This window comes from Condylura cristata, unplaced genomic scaffold, assembly GCF_000260355.1.
Source record: "Condylura cristata isolate star-nosed mole 26May11 unplaced genomic scaffold, ConCri1.0 scaffold00005, whole genome shotgun sequence".
Lineage (NCBI taxonomy): Eukaryota > Metazoa > Chordata > Mammalia > Eulipotyphla > Talpidae > Condylura > Condylura cristata.
Genome location: NW_004567106.1, coordinates 37,658,092 through 37,681,336, shown reverse-complemented (window position 1 = coordinate 37,681,336; position 23,245 = coordinate 37,658,092). Strand labels below are relative to the sequence as shown.

The 23,245-nt window shown below is 33.2% G+C and overlaps 1 protein-coding gene across 1 annotated transcript in view; it reads right to left on the bottom strand.

The window, feature by feature from the left end:
* Window positions 1-23,245, bottom strand: part of SEMA3A (sema domain, immunoglobulin domain (Ig), short basic domain, secreted, (semaphorin) 3A) — a 186,413-nt gene that overhangs the window by 64,978 nt on the left and 98,190 nt on the right. Inside the window, exons 5-6 of the mRNA XM_004676886.2 lie at window positions 15,391-15,484; window positions 7,012-7,131 (exon numbers count right to left, since the gene is read on the bottom strand). Coding sequence (XP_004676943.1) covers window positions 7,012-7,131; window positions 15,391-15,484 — 214 coding nt within the window. The remainder of the gene's footprint in view (window positions 1-7,011; window positions 7,132-15,390; window positions 15,485-23,245) is intronic.

Genomic DNA, 23,245 nt, shown 5'->3' with positions numbered 1-23,245 from the left:
ATGACTGGCCATGTGATTAAAAAATAATAATTATGATAAAAAGCAAACAAACAATATATGTGTTCTTAGGATGCAAAAGTAGGGAAGATTAAAATCAATTTGGAGAATAGTAAAGTTAAATGAAAGAACAAAGTTGAGGACCACCAACTCTGTATGTTAGTGTTTAATATAGGAGGGGTCACTTAAAGGACTAACAAGCAGCAAATCTGGATTCAATTCATGTGCAAACTGGGAGACATAAAAGATTTTTGAATGAGATAGTATGTGAGAGCAAAGAAAACTGGATTTAGGTCATCATCTGTCAATTCTATCTAAAAAGAAACAGTCACAGGTCTTGCTATATTAGGTAATCTTAAAAAATTAAGCACAATTTATTAACTAAAACAACTTTAATTTATCAAACACATATTTATTTGAACTTTCAGACAGCATTTTTTGGGGCATCATATTTGTAGAAAATAGTATGCTATCATGAGTCAACATTTCTTTTTGACTCAAGAATTAGTTTTATAGTAAAACTAAGGAAACCATACAATATTGGATAAATATATTAACAAATATTTTATCAGTATAAAAATTCAGGCTACTTTACAACATGCTTCTTTTTCACTTAGATACTATCATATTAGTTTTCCAAACGTAACAAAAACCTTCTAGTCTAGAAGTTTTCTGAAATCTTCCATTCTAAAAGTATTTGTGTTAGGTAAACATTTAATAATATTGTAAATTCACTTCTTCCAAAGAGGATTAGAATGTAATGAGTGTGTGGGTTTTTGTTTGTTTTTGTTTCTTGGTGTTTTTTTTGTTTGTTTGTTTGTTTGTTCGGTGAAAACTGTCCACACTATTAAAATTCAACAACATCACTTCCCATCATTCAGCTTTATCTGGCTAAAATCCTTTAATTCCCTAGCTCCTGCTGCTGGGGAGCTCTAGGCTCATCACACTTAACCTCTGCCTAGGCTTCTCAGAAAAGAATTTGTTTCAGTCCATTCATAGCTTCAATGGTTGAGCAAGCCACACGCAAGTGCACACTGGTCTTTTACCCTGAGCACACTAATCTGATTGTTTTTCCACTCTACAAACTCTGGGTCAACAATCAAGCTGCCGCCAGAAACTAATTAATTTGCAAACAGGCTTCTGTTTTCACAGAGGGAAAGCTTTTGAGAGCCATGTCAGAGAGGCCAGTCACACCATGGAGACATGCATTGTCATGGCATCCACTTCTCCGGATAAATCTCTTGCTTGATGTCACTGCACACATGAACCCAGATTACCCAGTCAGCAGTAAATCCCTATTGAAGCCTACAGCGCTTTGAATGTTGAGAGTCTAGAAGAGGAAATTGGTATAGACAGACTTTGTATTCATTAAAATGATGGTGAGGCTAAGGAGAGACAAATGCATGAAATTTTCTAAAAGAAAAAGAGAACTGACTTTAAAGCATATTTTAATATCGAACATTATTTTTGTATATATTTCCATGAATTTTTAATCGTAAAAAGTGGGATTAGCTTAAGTAAATATAATATTTATTCTTAAATACTATTTTTCTATGCTCACTATTCAATGTAGGTTCTGGAATAAGTATTTCAAAGTCTATAAAAATATGCCATATGTGAGAGTTGTAATTTTAGCTCATCATTAAAAAATGTTTATGGCATATCCTGACAATATCCTTCAGGTACATTTTCTCAGTGATCTGAAGAAAAGTAAAACACTTTCCAAACATATTGTCACTATGAGCTAGTTTTTATTCTCATTAGGGAAATATAATTTCAAACAAAACCAGTTAAAAGTGATTGTTTCCTTAGACAAGTGTGATAGAAAACATGTCCTCAGAAAACAAAATGGAGTGAAGTTATATTTTGGCATCTTACTCTTTATGAAATCAATGACATTAGAGAGTTTATTAAATTTTTCACCATTTAGAGAGTAGAATAATTTTATGGTTATTTATTTATTTTTTTAAAAATGAGTATATTTCTAGGAGTATTGTTCTTTATTAGGATAAACATTTTTCTAGGTAACAGATCCATTTAAAATATATCCACGAGGTGATATATATTGTATATATAGTTATAGGTATATAAGTATAAGTATAGTTATAAATTGTTATTTTAAATCATTACATATTCACGATTCAACATCATCTCAAGGAATATAACCATCAATGATACCTTTTTTATTTGTGTGGCTATACCCTGATTCCTCAGAATTTATAATATATGAATAAAGTATGTAATTCAAAAGGTAAAAATACCGTATCCTTTTTGGTTCTTTCATAGCCCACTAACAGGGCCTATATGTTTGCTAAGTTTTATGAATTTTTATTTCTATAACTTTGGTTTACAATACTGTACATGTTACTGCTTTAACTGAACGATACTTAGCTTTTAAAACACTCATTTTTTTTTTTTTTTGGTCCCTCTCTGGTGGCACAGAGGAGGTTAAAGCACTGCACTAAGAAGCTAAAGCCACTTCCCCATGAGTTCGATCCCAGCCTACCCCGGAGGTGACCACATGGCGTGGCAGATCTCTCCTGACCCGCCCGCTGCTCCCCTCAGCAGTGTACTTCGATGATCTGCCTGTTCTGCTCCCCATTCTGTCTCTGGTGAATCCTCTCACCCTCCACATCTCTGGCCAGTTCTGTATGAATAAATAAGTCTTTTTTTTAAAAAAAAAACTCATCTTTTTATAATACCATAAAATAAAGGACTTAGGTGTCTTTTCCTTTAAGGTCAGCAAAATATTACCATTCAAGATGGTATCATTCAGAAATCCTCATTCTACAAAATTGAATGATTTATTTTATTTATTCAAAACTAATTGAATATGCTGATAAGCACACCTCCAAAGAGTGTAGATTAAAATGTACTATTAACAGAGTCCATGTTACTCAAATAAAAAAAAAAAAGATTTGCACAAATGATTTGAGATCAGGGTATCTGATACTATATAATATTAACCTGTGTCGTCATAATTCATTTGTGGTGACTTTTCTTGGTTGCATTTTCTTCAAAATCTATCCTGTGAAGAAATCTGAATCTTTAGAGAACAAGAAATACCCTAGTGCAGGCCACAGAGGAAGTTCTGTGGGTTTCAAGAAGGGCAGGCCAGGCTAATGTGAGTGTTACCAGGGAGAGGAAGCTGGGTGATGACTTGCATACCATTTCAATTACAGAAAAAGGCAAGTGGGTTGGCTTATCCACAGGCAAGATCCTTTTAGGAAATTCCACTAAAAGAAAACAGGTCTTCCTGAAATGAGTGAGAATGCCTCACACTCCGGGCACTGTAATTAGGTCTGTTTGTGTTCACTGGGTCTTGGCTCTCTCAAGGATCCATGTGGTTTCATGTATTAAACCCAACACTGACAGCCCTTTCACCCTGACTCATATAATCACTCACAGAATGAGTGTGACAAAGCTTCCGAAGCATGTTCCACCCAATGGGAGTCAGGGAGAGGATCCAGAGAGAATTCACATTTACTATCTATGCCAATTATTTCTTGGTACTTTTTCTTTACACATTATGATGTGGTCTTTTTTTCTTTTGAAACTATAGGGAGTACATCGTATTATAATCCCATTCAAATAAGGGCCTAAAGGCAAAACTCTGTCTCATTATAAAGTCTGTAGTCTTTCCTTCAAATTATGTGGCATCCTGATGTCAGTCTAAGACATAAACAATATTAGAAATAGTGTGATCAAGAAAAAAAACTAAGAGGCTTAGACATCCATCTATTGTAATCAATGACTAATATGTAAAAGGGCTAGGTAGTAGTATTTATGTAACAAATATTAAGAAATCATAACAACAGCTAAAAACTTACCAGTTTTCATACTAAGAATGTACAGAAAACAATTTCACCTAATGAGAATTTATGCAGCACATTGCATCAAACACATAGAGGTACATTTTCTGAAATCAAAGTTGTTCAAACTTGTACTAACCTTAAATCAGGATTAATATAAGTAATCATTTTGAGAAGCAGTTATGTAATAAAAAGATTATTACATTCCATTTCTCTTTTCTTCATCTGAAAGTGTTCCTCATTCCTAATATTTCCTACTGAAATAAAATTTAAACCTCTACTGTCACTAATTCAAAAAATGTAAATTTTAGTAATTATACAAAGTGAAATACCATTGAACATAAAAATATTTTAAAATTAAATGCAACGATTTTTATTTTTTAATTTTCTTTGCAGGAGAAACTATCACCCAAAATAGGCCAACTGCTTCTTTCAAAGTAATTGAAATGATTTGAGAAATATAAAATAAATCCTTGCTTGAAATTAGTTTTAATTATTTTGAAGACCTTTCCAAGAGTAACCTTGCAAGGTAATTTATTACTTCTGGCAGCACAAATGATTGTGTTGTCTATGCCGATATTTTGAAACTCATTTACTTTATGCATGGATGTGTAAACATCATGTTTCCATTTTATTCTGGAATAGTATTTAATTTCACAAGGTTTGTGATTTGCACAGTCCCTTGATTCTATCTCAAACGTGTCGGCATTTTCCATCTTGCAGCAGTTCTGGTTTCTGCACCCTGTCAAATGGAACCTTTGTGCTAATTTGGTAAAATCAGTTCTCATGTTTAGTGTTGAGAGACTGATAACTGAATTCTCAAATGAACTACACATTTACGGAGATGAAGTACAGAGCTTCATCTGTGGACAATGACTATTTTCCCACAATGTAAATTCTTCAGACTTAGCTGTCAGCATGTGAGTGCACAACACAAAAGCAGTTTGAACTTGATGACTTTTTTTCCTGTGAAGCCATAAAAATGAAATGGATACTGTTATTCCATCTTCTAATGAGATTTTCTTTCTTATGGAGAGCAAAAGCTTGTATGATCTTTAGGGTTTTTTGTAGATCAAAGTCTCCTTCTTGCTGAATAAAATTTTTCCTCCTACATAAACATTTCAGCTTGACAATAGACCAGAGAGCAGTGATGTTGAAAGAGTATTTTTCCTACTAATTTTGCCTTCATGTAAAGCTAAGATTTGATAATTTACAGGGAACATTCCAAAATTGTCCTCTGGGATTTTGAAGTTTGGGTTGTCCATAATTTTATACAAATAGCCTTATCATCATCCTGGGACTTTTCATTTCCTTGGTGAGGTAATTTCAAGGTTACTGACATGTTGTTATCCTTCACTACCCCAGGGGGTTGGGGATTTCACAGTAAGTTCAATCCTTTTGATTACCACAATGTTTGTACTAGATTGCTAATGATCTCTGTATTATCTGCATATAAGGAAATAACAATAGAGAAGTGAAATCACACTTACTGGAAACTTGGAAGTATAAAAAAATGGAAACTAATAGAAACAACTCTTAAAGAGAAAGGATGAGTTAACATTGACAAATACAGCAGGAAGTCGTCATAATAGAAATTGAGGGGAAATATATTAAAAAGGTCATTTGTGACCTTCATAGGAAGAATTTCAAAGGCTTGTAGGTTAAAAGTAGCTAAATATGATGAAAGAAGTTGCTAAAGAGATGGTGGACTAAGACATGGGAATGTCATGGTGTGATTAAAGGAAGTTTGATCAGATAGCAAAGCAGGCTTTCAGTTCAGTGGAAGATATAGTCAATAAAAATAAAGACAGCAGAAGAAATCTATGTTGGATAGATTTATGAAAAAATACCAATGCACTCAAGAACAAAGGTGAAAGACTCACATGGAAGAGTTACACTATTCTCACTAAAACATAAAAAAATAAAGGGCAATCAAATGTTGTAGGAGGGAGAGTGCGAATGAACTAGTTGATGTATACTTTATTTTTGAAGAGTCACTATGAAATATGGGTTATATCAGAACAAAGATGATCACACATACACAATGCATGGTAGTATGAACTTTCAGTGAGGTTGGTGAATTGTGAATTTTCTCTAGAATTTTATCAAATTCAGAGATGATTTAATGAATTTGAGGTTGCCTGAGAAAGGTGGAACAAATGTGGCAGAAGTTTACAATCTGTGATAGTTGAACATTTAACAGAGAACTTAGACTGTAAAGCCATGGAAATCATCCTCATCTTCATCCTCATTGATCAGGAATACAAATATATCAAAAGATTTCATGTATGGGTGATTAGGGACTAAGTATTATTTTGTTACAAATTGAAGGCAGATACTATTATAATAAGTGCAGCCATGGTAATATTGTGGGAACCATTATTAAAATCATTGATGAATATACAAGTGAGTAATAAAAATGATCAAATTCTACATAGAACAATACATATGAGTTATTTGGTTTAAAATCTAAAACACCATTTATTTTAGGCATATAGTATTTGTACATTTTTTTGATACTAAATTTATTTATATGTTAATGAAGAGAAGTGAAATACATCTACTTGATCGAGTAATCAAGCCAGTGCCTGAAGTTCAGAATCTAGGTTCTTGCTCCAAATCTTCTACTATTGAATTCAATTTTTATCTCACTTAAAATATTAGTCTACATTCCATACCTGCCAATGGCAAAGATGATTTTAGAAAATTGAAAGAAAAAGCAAGTGAAATGATATAAAAGTCCTTTGAAATTTAAAAGTATTTCCAAAGTAATGTGGCTGTTCTACATTTAATAAAAAAAAAAAAAAACAACTTCCACTAACTTTTATTATGTTCTCAAGGCAATCTAAGTGTTGTGGGAAAAAAAAGTATTACATCCTGACATTTGTTTGATGTTCCTGTAAGACAAGTTTGTTAAGTCCTCTTATCTTTTTCCATTGCCTCCTTTCCGAAGCTTTAACACAGACCTATTTTTTTTCCCATAGTTAACTACTGAGAAACCTTAATTTTGGAACAAAGCAAGCATTTTCCTGAATTTTTAATCTCTTTTTTCTTTTTGCCCAACTTTCTCACACCCAGTCATGACATCACCACCATGCATGGAATTGACTCTCAAATCACAGTAATTGTATTACACACAGAATATTCTCCATTGGCTTACAGAGTCATAAGTGTTAGGTGTTTATGTTACCACAGCACTTACCATTGAGCCACCTGGAATCGTGCTGCTCTGTCCTGATTGGGTGGTGGTGTCCAAGAGTTCGGAAAATGGCAAAGTCTCGTCCCATAAAATCAGCTGCTGTTCCAGAGTATAATTCTCCATCTGTGTTGTGACAAAATAAAACCACATCCACATAATTTAATTTAATTACAGCAAGAAAACAAAGCAAACAAATTTCATGGCACAAGCATGCTGAAAAGAAGACAGAAACTCAGGCATCATTCTGCAAAGCTACTTGTTTTTAGATCTATGTCTCTGTTGAAGGGAGAATTTGATTAAGTGATCAAATTTAGTACCAACTTCATAAAGTAGGTAAAATAGTTTTCAGTGGAAATTACTAGAACTTGAAATTTCATTCCTTTCCATTAAAACCAGAGACAAAATGTAAAGCACAAAAAACACAAAATGTAAATGGTATCTGCCATTTTGTTAGCTTTTATATGCTTAAAGCTACTATGGTCCTAATGCCCTTATTTATTAGGATAAAGCAAACTGTAAAATCTTATTTATCATTTTTATTTTCATGGAAGTTAAGTTTCTAAAATACTTCCTTTGTAGTGGGATTTGAATTAGTGAGATCTTGTTATAATTTGGAAAGGGCTACTTATCTTGCCAATTTTTCCCTAGCCTTTCATTTTATATCAAATTGAATGACAGAAGCTTTCTAATTTATTATCAGCTACCATACAGTCTAAAATTAAGTCTACCAGACATCTTCATATATAACAGAAGTGTATGTGAAGAGAAGGAAATGTTGCCCAACACAGGCCATAATCATCATGCTTAACAATTCTGTTGCACTTTGACCCATTTCTATTTAAATTGAATTAACTGTAGTTCAGAGTTTAATAATGAGGAATCATAATCAGAGGTAAAGAGTAAAAAAGGAAAAGAAAGGGAGGAGAGAGAGGAGTTAATATTTACTGAATACAAATCTGTACTTGCCAGGCAGCCAGGCACAGGCTTGACACTTTCAAATTATCTCATTTAGTTCTGTCAACAACCCCTGACGTCAATGTTACCCCTATTTCACAGTTCAAGAAACACAAGGCTGCTCAGCTAATGACTAGGTAAGTCCGGGTGAAAGGTCAAACCCAGGACTGTTTAATACAAAGCCTCTCACACGAAACCACGTCACCTTTTATGAAAACAAAGTTTTTGGAAATAAGATTTGCTTTGCTTTAAAAGGAAAAATGTGAGTGCCTCATATTATTTCATCTAGAACATATTAGGTTGTTCTTCTAATTAAAGTGAATTATCAGCAAAAGGAGAAGTTTATAAAATATTCTCTAATCTATCATGATGACAGTTAAAACTGTTATCTTTATCATTTGTATATATTAACACTTGGAATTAATTTATTTGAAAAGTATTCAGTGCAGTCTAAAATACAGTCTACACTATACTTCCATAGGGTTTTCATTTTTACTAGATAGATGGATGAAAAACTTTTTATAACTCTTTAGTTATAAGTGTCTTTGGGAAATTCTAATTAATCTTAATCCTTATGTGAGATTATTTGTTTACATTCTTATTTCTCAATTAAAACTAAAGACTTCATAGTGAAAATAGGCATTTGCAGTGCTATAATCCAAATTCATTCCTTTGGGGAATCTTATTTCTTCTCACTTTTAAATAACATTAAAATATGTCTTCTTGTTGCCATAATGTCCTGCAATATTTTAAGTGACCACAAGATAAAGAAGCAGTTGTTTTCTACAAACAGATAAATGCTATTCATAAACTGTTTATAAATTTCAAAAGTACTTTGATATATTTAAATAAATGTATAGTGTCTCCTTTATTTTAACCTATCTTCAATCACTGTAACATTTTTCCTTTGGTTGACATTTTATCATTTTACAATTAACTGATAAATACATATTATAGTTTTTAAAATTTCAGGCAAATTATTTCTCTCAATGTTATGAAAAAGAGGGTGTTAATTAAAAATGAAAGCAGCATAAAATGTTCATGTGGATCTCAAATATTTTCAGTGGTACACCTTTCATATGATGCTAGTGTTCAATTTAATTCAAAAGCATTAAGTTATCTTTTGAATCTTATTGCCTGATAGCCACTTGTTAAAATCAGAAAACAGGAAAATAGAACAGCCAAAATATGAAAACTGAAAAATTTCATTTCAGAATCAGATAGATTATGTGCAACATATAATTAGAAGAAAATCATCAATTAACCAATCTTTTAATTTAAATTTAGCTTGCTGTAGTGTGGAAAAAAAATCGTAATTATTGTTGTTACATACAAACTGTTCATGCGAAGCTTAAAATAACACAAATAACTGTTACTTGGGCATAGAGATGTACTTCTTCCTCATATTCCTTTGGTTAAATATTTTAAAACTTATATTTATTTTTTGTTATCTACTCCCAAGTAGGAGAAGCAAAAATAACATAAATGAAGGCAACGGGAGAGGGCTGATTTTATTATTCTTGTTTGGCTATAGATAGGTTTTCAGAGAAAGTAGATCTATTGATTCAATTGTTACCAAAAACAGACTTAAATTGAACAACTGATTTCTAAAGCAAGGGTAGGTGGCTGCTTAGGTACCAGTTGCCTACAGTTATAGGAAATTACCTCCCACCTAAGTGTTATTTTTGGCAAGAGTCAGAGTGATTTCTGTGAGCTGGAAGGTACCAGATGATTAGGTGACTATAAAGGGTACATTCTTACAGTGTCAATACACAATATCAGCAGCTGTTCTTTTATGACAGGTCTTGGCTCAGACTCTCACTAGGATATCTGGAGGATTCTTATCAGGGGTGATAGCTTCAGGAAATCTATGACTTACTTGTTGTCTTCATCCAAAAGTATAGGTAATAGAATATCATGCTCTTGTATTTTCATTAATAATAACAATAAAAGAGGGCCTCCCAGGTGACTTAGGGCTAAAATTCTCAGTGCAAGCAAGCTATCCCAGACACAGGAGCATGAGTTCGCTCATCAGCCAGGAGACCTCTGTCTTGCTTGCTGCTCCCCTCGGCAGTGGATTTCAGTAGATCCACCTGTTCTGTTCCCTACTGTGTCTCTGTTGAATCCTCTCACCCCCGAACCTCTGGCCTACATTCCAGCTCTTGTATGCATAAATAAATAAAAATGAATCTTTAATAATAACAATACCATCAACTTAGAGTACATTTCATTTAACATGCTTGTGAATTTCTATCGTGTATTTAAGAATTAACACATTCTTTGGTAATCTGAAATGACATAAGGATATATAAATAAATTTACAGTAACCTAGTTTATTTTAGGGAACAACTAAGTTTAACAAAAAAGCCTACTTGCTAAACTTCCTTTGTACTTTCTAGGTCATTCATAAAGTTATCAAGTTGCATACTGATTTCTGGACAAGTGTTAATTTGTCAGTGCTCTAATCCTAAATATAAGGCTTGTTGAAAATCTGAGGTAGTATATTAGGTAATGTTTTCCTACAATGATTCAAATGACATTCATATGTGTGTGTATAGAGTTTTGGATTTTTTGTATACTAAGTTATTAGTGAAAGAAAATATAATTTTCTAATTTTTATTAAACAGAAGGTATTGTTCTCTCTAAATAGAACAATTATATCATCTATGTTACAGTTTATATATAAACATGTGTGTGTGTATTTTTCAAAAAGTGGTTGTGTGTAGTCTGTCCAAAAAGGTTTTAAAGTATACAAAAAAATACAATATGGACCATTTGATGTCTCAAAAATAATAAGTTAATTAGTGCTGACAGATGTAATTACCCATCTAGAAACTGTCAAATGTAAAAATTGCTCTTTGAGAACACTGCCATTCTTTCTTAACTCTAAGCTTCCTTAACCACCTCTAAGGAAAACTTTCTGTATTGAGATGAACAAAAATTTAGTGAACTGCAGTTTCACAACTGCTGAGTCACCTGAGAAGTATGTATTAAAAACAAAAGTTCCTATGTACTCTGGACTTTCTGTTTACAGTACAAAATAAAGTAAAAATGTGGCTTAGATCACTTAATGTATTGGATTACAATTGCTAAGAAGGGTGTGGTAAGGAAAACAGAGGTAAAAAAAAAAGTTTCCTGATGAAATCACAGTGTTACTAACACAGGTGTTAAGTGTGACATGCATGTGAGCAAAATTCAAACAAATCTAAAGATCAAGCCATTGTGTTAACACCTTAAGTAAATTCTACTTATAGAGAAGCAGAATCATTAGAAACAGATATAAAGAAGAAATGTGAGCTTTTTATTCACACATATGCTCACACAGGCTGGACATGAAAGTACATTTGCTGATAGTAGAAGGGTGGGGGGGATTATTTTTCACTATTACATTTACTGATGACCTTCTCTACACCAATATATAGAATATGCTGATTTGTTACTCAGGCTGTCCTCTGAATATTAGTATTTTGAATAGTTAATATGCACACTTTGCATAAAATTAAAAACAAACAAAACAAGATATATATGGTATAAATCTCTACGCTAGTCAACCTATAAGCTAACCACTGTCTTTTACTGTAATTTATCTGCACTTTAATATATAGATCAGAAATATGTAAGCACTCAAGTAGCAGTATCCAATTGCATTATGTTATTTAATACTTAACAATAAACTAGTGGAATTAGCATGACAAAGTCATCTTGTATAGATATAAAAAATTGAGGCTCAGATAATTTTCTCCATTATAGTTAATTGATATAGGGAGTAACTCATGTTCTACTAACAAGGAAGAGCATATTTCTAATGTCAAAACGTATTCTTTCCTGAGTCAGAGCAGAGACCTAACATGGGGAATGAATTTCAGCTTTAAATTTTAAATCCTTGAAAACAGCCTAAAAATAACTCTCAGTAGTAGAATTTCTCTAAGTTATCAGCACTGCAATGACTGGAGAAGATTCAATAAAAAAATATAATTGGTTTCAAGTTATCTATTTGTTTCATGTAATGCATGTGAGAAGATAATTAGTGCAAAAATACTCTTGTGTTGTGATCACACCTGGCATTTATTCTGAGCAGGGAACTATTTTTAATAAAGGATTTTAAAACAAAGTTTTAAAAAATATTTACAGGTGGGTAAAATAAGATATATTAAAAATAAACAGGGAATTAATTTCATATTGACCCAATGACTTGTTTTTTTTACAGATTTATTTACTTGTACATACAGAACTGGGGTACAGGCCAGAGGCTCAGGGTTGGCGAGAGGCTTCACCAGAGAGAGTGGGGAGCAGAACAGGCAGATCGAAGAAGTACACTGCTGAAGGGAGCAGCGGGATGGTCAGGAGAGGTCTGCCTCGTCATGTGGTCACCTCCGGGGCAGGCGGGGATCGAACTCATGCGGAAGTGGCTTCAGCTTCTCAGTGCAGCAGCTTTAACCCACTGTGCCACCAGGGAGGGCCCCAATGACTTTTTTTAAAAGAGACTAGAAAGTTAATATTATGAAGGTGATATTGAAACACTTCGGAAACACTCTAGGATATGAGGATTTAATGCCGTAGCCAGCATGGCTCAGGAAAGAACCCATATTTTCTATAACCCAGTTTCAAAAATCCAAGGCATTTTGGGGTGAGGTTATAAAAAAGTTTGATAGATTTCCCAACTGAAATGTTTAAACTGTCATCTGGCTTTAAAGTTTACTACTGGTTGAAATTGCTTAATTATGGGATTGGTAGTGTAAAAAAATGTATCTTATCAAGATCTATCTAAATAATTTACAGGAGGATGGAACCAAACGTGAAATTGTATTTCCCAGTTTTGGAGAAAGAAGCAACCAGGAACCACCTGCAAATTTTCCTTATGCTGAAATGAAAAGGCTGTATTTAAAATCTTTTGGGGAGATAGACTTACGAATAAACAATTGCTACTCTCAAATATACAATATAGAATCTGTAGATATTTCAGGGAACAGATGTTACCTTTGTATCTAAAAGTTTAGGAAGTGCAATGGAAAATATTTATGCTAAAGTGCTTCATTAACCAGGGAACATGCTTTTTAAATCAGCAAATGAGAAAATGCCAAGAAAAACCCAACAAAGGGAATTAAATGTACTGAGAGATGAAGGATTTATCTCATATTAAAAAAAAAAATAACTTTAGGGCCCTCCCTGGTGGCACAGTAGGTTAAAGCACAGCACTAAGAAGCTGAAGCCACTTCCGCATGAGTTTGATCCCTGCCCTGGAGCTGAGCCACATGGCGCAGCAGACCTCTCCTGACCCACCCACTGCTCCCCTCAGCAGTGTACTTTGTCAGATCTGACTGTCCTGCTCCCTAGTCTGTCTCTGGTGAAGCCTCTCACCACTCCTGTACCTCTGGCCTGTACCCCAGTCTAGTGCTGTATGCATAAAAAACAAACAACAACAAAAGCTTCAATAAAGGAAGTCAGTGCTCTTGAATTAAAATCATACTGCAGATATTTTGAAGGATTTTTACCAGGTCTGGAATAAATGGTTCATATCTTGCTACTCAACTGATTTAGAATTAATTAATGGTGCCCTGAATAATCTTCCTTTGTCAATAAGCACTGATAGTTAATTATTTCACTATATTGGAGAGCTGGACTATATTAGGGCTGGACTTTCATTTAAGAACTACTCCTCTAAAATGCCTAATATGCTTCTTTAGTCATAAATCCTCTCCTTGGCTGACAGAACTTCCCTTATTCCCTTTTTCCTTTGCAGAAATCTATAAAGCTTTTCCACAGAAGTTTGAATATAAAATCAAAATGGTGGAGTTTCATATTCTTTGTGGATTTGTGTGGTTGCACACCATATGAACTATGTAATACTTGTCATCATCCTTTCTCACTGGAATACTAAAACAAATAATCAAGCAAATCCTTACGCAGAAACATACCACAAATTCAAGTTGCTCTGGGCACAACTGTACATATTGCTTTTTGAGTTTTATCCAACCTTTTATTCAATGCGCAATTTAAATAAGAGTAAGATGTAAGTTTGAACAAGGTAGGACTCTTCTTTGTGTCAGACACATTTTAGATTTTGTGTCTGCACTTAAGGAAGTCATCCACATGCAATCACGAGGCCTGCTGTGAATGGGAACATTTCAAGTGTGTTAAATCTGCTGCATTCCTCGGGTCTTAAACTTTTGTTAAAATGTTCCATAAATGGATCAAATGGACTGAAATTGTCTACATTTGGAAAGGAATAGAGAAGATAATTCATGCTGTAATGGCTTTATTCATAACAGAAAAGGGATCAGTGAAAGAGTGAGAAAGTAAACACTAGGGAATACTGGAAAAATATATCTTCATAGTTAATGTTGTAGTCACTGTGACTAAAGTTTTATTTTGTTAAGTAGAAAAAAGTTATTTTATGAAGAGTGACAAAATTTTATGGACTTGTGACATATTTAATAATAATATAAATTTACCTTTAAAACATATAGGCTCATTCAAACAACTTAGAAATTATATACTTGGAAGGTTTCTCTGTTAATTGTCTTGTTATCAAATAATTACTTTTTATATTGTATAGAAAAGGAAATAATTCACATAACTTCTGCATGATTATATAGCAAAATACATACAAGGACAGGATCATGACCCAGAGTCTTCTGAATTTTAAGTTGCATGTTCCAAAGTTCAAAAAAAATTAAGAAGTAAAATGTATATTTTTTGGTTTTATTTAACCACAGTCCAAAAGTGGGAAAAAGGATATGGAAAAAATTTTTATCTTTCAATAAAGCCTAAGGTCTTCTTCTTCTGCCTACTTCTTGCTCCTTCTATCCCTTTAACTGTGACTAAGCATTCACCACCCATCTGCAATGATAAGGAAGAAGAGCAAAGACGAAAACTAGAAAGGAAGATGGTTAGAAATGTTTTACTACATTAAAAAGTAAAAGGCCCAAAGATTCAAAAGATGAGTAGAGAAAGCCTTTGTCAACTCAAGGTAATGGAACAGGATCTCTGCCAACTGTAACAATATTATACTGAAGAAGTCATTCAACAGTTATGAGCACACAAATTTTGGAACTCTACTTAACAAAATAGAGAATATCTCATTCTTTCTGAATTAACAGAATCTAAGCACTTTACAAAATGAAAACAAAGCCACTTTTCATGAAATATTATTTTTAAAGTTCAAGTGATAATTTACAGTTATCAAAGAGGCGATTTTAAGATATTTTTCAACCATTCATTTTGATGATAAAAAATCAACGACTACTCAGCAATAATCAAAGCAGCATTTAGTATTTAATGTTTATTTTCAAATTATATGAATATGCCTTAACTGACATCACTCCTAAAATAATTGTGATTCACAATGGGAGATTTGGCACGTAAAAAGGATCAAGCAATCTCTTATCTGGAAAACATTTATGATATATTTGATTATCAACTACATACCTATTAAGAGAGATGCTGTCAAAAGTTTAGGGTCATAAGGACTCTTGCCACGGCCATTTTCAAAATGCGAGTCTTCCAGTTTAAAGATGTTGTCCTGCAAGTAAGAAGGAGGACTGAATTAATTTATAACAGGAGTACATGTCAATTAATCATTGAGTATACAGTCATCACCATGGGATGTTGTAATATTTGTATACTTTAGAGACAGCAAAATAAGTTATGTGAACTAAAATACCCTAGCTATTACTAATTAAATATCTACTTAGCTGATAGGTTTTTAGTAGCTTTAGCATGTTGTAAATAATATATACACAAACACTAAAGAACAGGACAAGTCATAAGAGAAGTAGACTGATAGTTTTATCAGTTATTCCAAGTGTGTTCCAAATGATTCTTAAAGGAAAGGACTTCACATTTATATTAAATGACTTTTTCTTCATTTACATAGAGGAAAAATAGCAATCTATAGATTAAATGCCTATAATAAAATAAACCTACTTTCCCATATACACCTTCCCAAAGAAATGTCAACTGCCATTAGCAGTCACTTTCTACTCTGTTCTTCCTACAACTTTGCTGCATCTCAAACCTTTTAAAACCACATATATGAGATGGTGGAAAGTACCTGAAACAACTTTATCTATTTCTCTGAGAAATACCAAGCTGTGAGTCAGGGGAGCTGTGCCCAGTGGTAGATTCATTACAACAACAAGTTCAGAGGTGATTTGCTTGCATCCTAGGGAAGTGCTCAGCTGAGGCTAGAAACGGATTGGACATTTGCCGGATTAAACATTTGCCGTGTAGTGCACGCAAGTTCAGGGGAAGGAATTGCAACAGAAGCTTTACTGAGGAAGTGACTAACCCATGTCCGGGACTCTGTCCTTACACTATGTCTAGCTACTGAATGTTCTACATGATAGCAGAGTCAATTGGGGGATATTTTTCAGCACTGTTTTCAGAACATGGTGCCTAAGGATTTAATTAGGTCAGAATATGCATGCGTTTTCCAGGAGGACATTAACTTGTCTGAGGATTGAATAAAATAGCTTTTTGGCAATTTCTCTACTATTCATATAGAAGTATTTTCTATCTTAGAATAGTAAGATTGTTCATTTTATGGTCAAAAGGATCACTTTATTTAACATTTAATTTTCCTGATGGAATTAATGGCAGTGTTTCAAATTATGACTGAACACTCATTTTAGTTAGCGAGGAAAAGTGAAAAAGGAAGCAAACCAAAAGTGTTCTCCATTTTATGACCGTGAGTGAGAGTTACCCACTCTATTTTTTTCCCCCACTGATTCTGCATATGACCATTAGCTACCCTCTAGCAATGAGGGCTCTTTAGTTGAATTCTAGAATTTACATGGTTCAGTAATTGATGGGTTTTTTCAAAACTGTGTCCAGTTGCAGGGGGAAGGACAGTGAGACAAGAACCAGACTGGACACAAAAACAATTAACTCTGGTTCTCTGCTTGCCACTTAATACTGTATCTGAAGTTCTGGTTGTCTAGGATAATTAATCTCACAGGTTGATTGTGAGAATTAAAGAAATGAAATCATTTTTTAAAGAAGTAACATAAAAAGCAATTAATTTTATCCTATCAATACTTCTTATATGGTTATACCACTATAACAAAAGCAAATAAAAATTTGACATAAGTTGTTACCATTGTTGTAAAATTTCCTAGCATATATTGGAAGAAAAATTATTTAAGACAGTTATAACAGTCACCAAATTACAAACTATTTTTACAAGTACAGCTTTATCACAGACATGTGGATATTAAAATCATAACATGCAACTTACTGACATGTTAACAAAAGCACAGAAAATTCTCTTAAGAAATTTTTAGATACAACTGATAAAATTACAAAAAAGTCCAAAAGAAATATGTTCAGTTGATGATAAGTAATATACTCCCCCAAATCATAGAAAATGTTCAAATTAGTATGAGTGATCATGTCTCATAGATTAAGGAAGCAGCAGGGAGCGGTAGCATAGTTGAAAATACTATTATAAATATTGCTATAAATTTCTCATCATCAAAAGATATTTTATAGTGTTGCTAAATAAGATACTTTTTGTCTTGATGCATGAGTCCAAGTTAATAAGACAGTGCCAATGTAGATAAGAAGTGCTTCTAACCTTGTGTTAAATATTTGATTTACAAGGTATAATATTAGACTTCATAGGAAGAGAGGTTAAGCGTGTCAGTTATGGGTCAAGAGAAGATGAAAAACTATCCTTTGTCATGGTGTTGGGTAATATGTGTTCAAAGCTCCCTCTTTTTCCTTTTTCCTTTCAATGTAACCCTATCCCAAACACTGGTGTATCCACCATGTAATTCTTCTAGAATCCAGTATGATTCTTCTGAAGGGTGAATGTTACATTTCCTTTTTATCCAAGGAGGTGGGAGTGCTGGAGTATTGGACTTCTGATAGGGAAGTAAAAGACAGTTTTTTACATAGAAATTATTGTAGCATAAATTCATACCCATAAAACATATTAATAATGTCTAAGGATGCTGAAATCAGATGGAAACTGGTGTTATCCCTGGCCCTACCTTTTACTATTTCTGAGCCTCAGGCAAAATTTAAAACCGCCTGAGAACCAGGCGGTTGTTGATTTATCACTATACAAGAAGGATAGAAAAATCTCTAAGGTTGACATGAATACTCTAAGGTTGATATGAATATTAAAGTATATAAAACAATACATTGCATGAACTAGAATATTCATTAATTTCCTTATTGTATTGTTTAGTATTGCTGCAATAAAACCCTTTGCTAAAACCGGCCACTAGTGTGACCAATTATGCTATGCCACACTGGAAATGACCGCATGCATTTTTTTCATGGGGAGTCAGGGCAGGTATTTGAAATATTAAGAATTGTTATTTTGCACAGCTAGACTTGAGTCTAGCTCAAAACCCTTTAATGAAAAAGATAATTAAATAACATATTATTTAAAATTTTCAATTAAAAAGAACAATTCTATCAAGTAAAAGAGACATCATTATTACTGTTTCTGTTTTCTCACGAGCAAAATATTTGACGTGCAAAGACATTAACCTATTGTAAAACAACTGTACCAATAGGATTGTACATTAACATCCAGTGTTGTCATACATAACATGTCACTTAGCTAACTGTCTGGATGTACTTGGAAGGCCTTTTGTAATATAACTGCTACTCATTGAATTTCTGTTTTGAAGAGTGTTAAAAAAGATCACATGTGCAAGCAATAAGACCAAAAGCCCTAAGACCAATGTACACAATTAAATGTATAGCTTACATAGCTTATAGTCTTACTTTTGTTGAAGTGGTTTTCATTTTTAGTAATACATGAACAAAATTCTAGCTGCATAGATTCTAATTGCTTTAGCAGATACTATGAACATATCATATAAGTTATTGTTCCATATTTTATTACATGATTGCATCAGTTTTCAGCAACTATTTCTAGCTTTCAAGACCACTCTTTTGCCTTTGTCTTTTGGATTTCCTGCATGTTATTAGTCTGTGATGAGGTAAGGCATTAGAGGAAATAATAACCGTGCTAATGTCCAATTCAAAGTCTTATAAATTATAAACCATTGATGACATCATTGGTAATAAATTTCCACTATCTCAATCTTGTCTAAGTAATAAATTTAGGTAAAAAAGTTGCAAATTTAGTAATTTAATGATTAAAACATAAATGGTGTTTGCCAAAAGAAAAAAAGAAAAGTCTGCATACACGTGACTGAATGAATAATCCTTTTGGGCAGGAAACTATTTAAGAACACGCATATTTTAAAATTGTTCTTTCTCCCCTCCTGCTCTTCACAAAATTCACCTTATGTGTCGGTCACACTGAATTACCAAGTATTCTTGTTCATATCCTGCTTTCTCTCATCTCTGCCTAAAACCTCTTCTTCCTGCCCTCACCCACCCATACTCAGTCCTCAACCCCAGGGTGAACTTCCTTTCCTTTAAAAGTAAATTCTAAAATCACTTCCTAGTAGAAATCTTCAGAGATTCCTGGGTTATAATTTATTAGCTTCCTGTGTACATATCCTAATTAACAATAGTATGGGGTAAAACTACTGGTTTCAGCAAAGAAAGGATGTAATAGGATCTCACAGGAAATATTGTGGCATACTGCAATTTGCCCAAAGGAGATTCTTTTGTGGATCAAATTCACCTAGAACCACTTCCCCTAAAAAAGGTGACTGTAAGACCTATACCTTACAATGCTATAGCCATGAATCACATGTGGTTATACAATGAATTAAAAATAAAAATACATTTCTCATGACACTACTTACATTTCAGTGTTCTTAATCACAAGACTTATAAGTTTAACACTGCATAGAGATAAACCTTTCCATTGCTGTGGAAGTTCTATCGAACAATGTGGCTCTAGGTCTGATTCTTAGTTCTTTAGTAACAATAGTAGAATCAGCAATCAAAGGGTTTCCAGGGAGAGAAAATTGTCATTAGCCCACAATCATCAAATATTACATGAAATCTATAAAGTAGCATTATACCAGACATAATAGTTTAGTTTTTGACTTTTATTAACCAGGGGGTTATGTTATCTATGGCAGTGCAGATGAACAAATCTATTTGCTATGTTTCCTTGCATGTCATTCTTACATTTAAATCACATTTCTCTGGCTTATAAGGTTCAAATTTTACCCATTATTTAAAGTTTAGGTCATGCTACTCAATCCACAAAATGTTCATTGATTTTCTCTAGCACAAAATAATGTTTTCTCCCAGGAACTTACATAGCAATATATTCACACCCTGTCATTTGTTACTTTTAACCCTGATATTCAATAATGCATATTGTCTTCTCTATCACATTATTTCAAAGTGGTAGACAAGTCTTATCATAATCTTTCTACTACTAAGTGAGCGCACAGAACAGAGTTAAAATTCATTAAATAAACAATGAATGGATGGGTGAATAAAATAATTACAGTATGACAGACTTCAGGAGTCTCTATAGGAAAATTTCCTAAGAAAAGCACAGACATAGTGCTGGCTGCTTAGAGCTAACAATTTATGGATATGACATAGCTATGAACAAAGTTGGGCAGTAGAGGCAGGACAGCAAATTTTACATATCAAAGTAAGATTAAAAGAGTTTCATGAAATGTGATGCTCTAATATTTTGTTATGTGAGTTTCTATTACTATACAGTGTCAATATTTATATACCTCAAATATGAGATTCATCTTGCTGTAAAGCATAATCAGTAAACCTAAACCAAACAGCATATCTTTATATGCTCTGTTCTATTAACTATCCCATTTTAATTTTCATTAGGCCTTATGACCCGTCATTTATTCATACAGGACTTATTAATAAATACAATACTATAGCCACAGAAAAAACCCTCAATACAGCCATCTTCTTTGAGGGGTAAAATTATTAGACTGTTCCTTGCAGAACTAATTTGTCATTACTGTAATCTCTCTCCTATGTATCCCATTACACCAGTGAAACTGTTCAATCTAACTATTTTTAACTCAATAGAAATTACTGTCAGTGTTTTTGGGATACAGCTAAGTAGAACAGCAAATTAAATAACTGTTGAAATTTGTGGAAAATAATTTTCTACTATAAAAACAATTTCTTATTGGGAATAACCCTTACAGTTACTTTATAAACATCTGCAAATATAAAAACTTTCTGAAATACTAATATAAATATTAACTGATGCAGTAAATGCACAATGAGCTATGACTATGTAAGAATTATGGTTGGAACATGAAGGTGAAAGTACTAATTATTTAACTCCAGGATACAAAAATTATATACTTAACAGTAGCTTATATCCATGTGTTGTTATGTTTATAAAGTATCTGATAACTGGTTCACACCAAATTGTACACACACTAAATGCCAGACATGTCCAAGGACTTTATGTACATCATTTTACTCAATATTCAAACAAACTTTTTATCACCAAACCAATTTTACAGATGAGATACTAACATTTTACTTTTAATACTCCATGTTATAAAATTAATGAGCAAAGGAGTAAGAAAATAGACATTTTTCCAAGCCCATATTTTCCATCTCTATATTAAAAAGAGGTATACAGTAAATATTACGGGAGCTAGATTCTAAAATAACACAAACTGTAAACTACAGGAATTCAAAATAGGGAGAATTCATTTTTTTCTTTCAGCATATGGAGAAAGGCTTTATCTGAGTCAGGCCCTGAAAGACATCTTTTGGTGGGAGATGAGTATGTCTGTGACTACATTTGTGTGTATCTGTGTGTGTGTACACCCTGGGTGTGAGGGCAAAGGTTGAGAAGAACTTATAGGAAGAGGGCAGGAGGAAGCGTGGAGACTGGTTATTTTATCTAAAGGAAACAGCATGGACAAAGTGCCCTCAAAAATCGATATAATTCATATTTGAAAATATCAGTAAGTTATGTTGAGACAATGAAGAATATATACATATATTGGGAGATAAGTTTGAAAAATAAATTTGGAATCAAACTGGAAAGTTGTCTCGGCCAGAACAAGAAATTTAGGTTGTATTCAAAAGGTGTCAGTGATATGATGACAATTTTAGTCAGAAAACAACAGCATCATGGAGGTTAAATATTATAATGAATCTGACAGTGATGTGTAGGATGATTCTGAGACACAAGAGCCTGGTGGCAGGAAAAGGAGTGGCAGAACTGGGGAGGGGAAGCATTAGATTTTGTTCCATATTACAGTAGCTTAAAGGAAATTTATGTTCTATGTTGTGATTTGGTTAGGTCACTGTGCTCCTAGAATTGTAGCTCATGTTCCTTAACTTTTGTGCTATCTGAATCCCCTTTGATACTCCAGTAAAGCTATGCATTTTTCCTGAAAAAAAAAAAAGAAGAATTTGCAAATACATATATTTTATAAGCTGCCTTTAGGCTTTATGACTTTCTGTACACATGAAAAGAGGCTTCAAGTTAGTCAGTCTACAAAGACCATTTCTAACATGGTGTAGCTCTATCATCTGATAACTCTGAACTTGGGTATTTGTTTCTGTTCTTTTTCTGTTTCCTTGAACATAAATACAGGGATTATCCAGATTTTAAAAACTTATTTCCCTTTCCATTCTCTAAATACTATTACTAGCAATTCATTTATTTTTATAAATTCAGCTACCAAAAATCAGACCCAATCCCTCTGCTGTTCCAGTCATTCAAACCTGGTTTCCTGGTCTATATAAAGTCTCCTTATTTTCCATAGTTATTTCAAAATTGAGAGCTATTAAAGAGTCCTTGAGTCATCAAAAGAATATAAGCACAATTATGAATAATAAACTTCACAGGAATTAGTCTGTCAGAAAGAGTTATTTAACAATATACATTGTGGGAAGATACAAAAGGAATGTAACCCTGGTCTCTGTCACTGAGTGCTGAGAAATTTAAAAAGTAATGCTATGTGAATAGAGCAAGCAGAATTTTCTGCCTTCATTATACTGTATTAGTAATGTCTTAGGTTTAACTATAATTTTAGCTAAATCATACTTAAATTTTTTCTTTCCCTATAATAAAACAACAACAAAAAAAATGCTGCAACTAAATGGGGCTGCTTTTTTTTTTTTTTTTTTCTGCACAAATCATTTCCAACCATGGGGATTGTTTTTCTTTTTCTGATTAAGGGTACATTGGTCTACAACACTGTGAGATTCAGAGGCATAGGATCACAGAGCTCAGGTCATGCTACACAAGGCCCTGCCGGCAAGGCATGTATTGTTCTTCCCTTTTACAGTCTTTTGGGCCACTCTATACTTTACTCTCCACCCTCCTTTCCCTTCTGGTAGATTTCAAGATTTCTTGTTGGCTTGGTTTTTACTT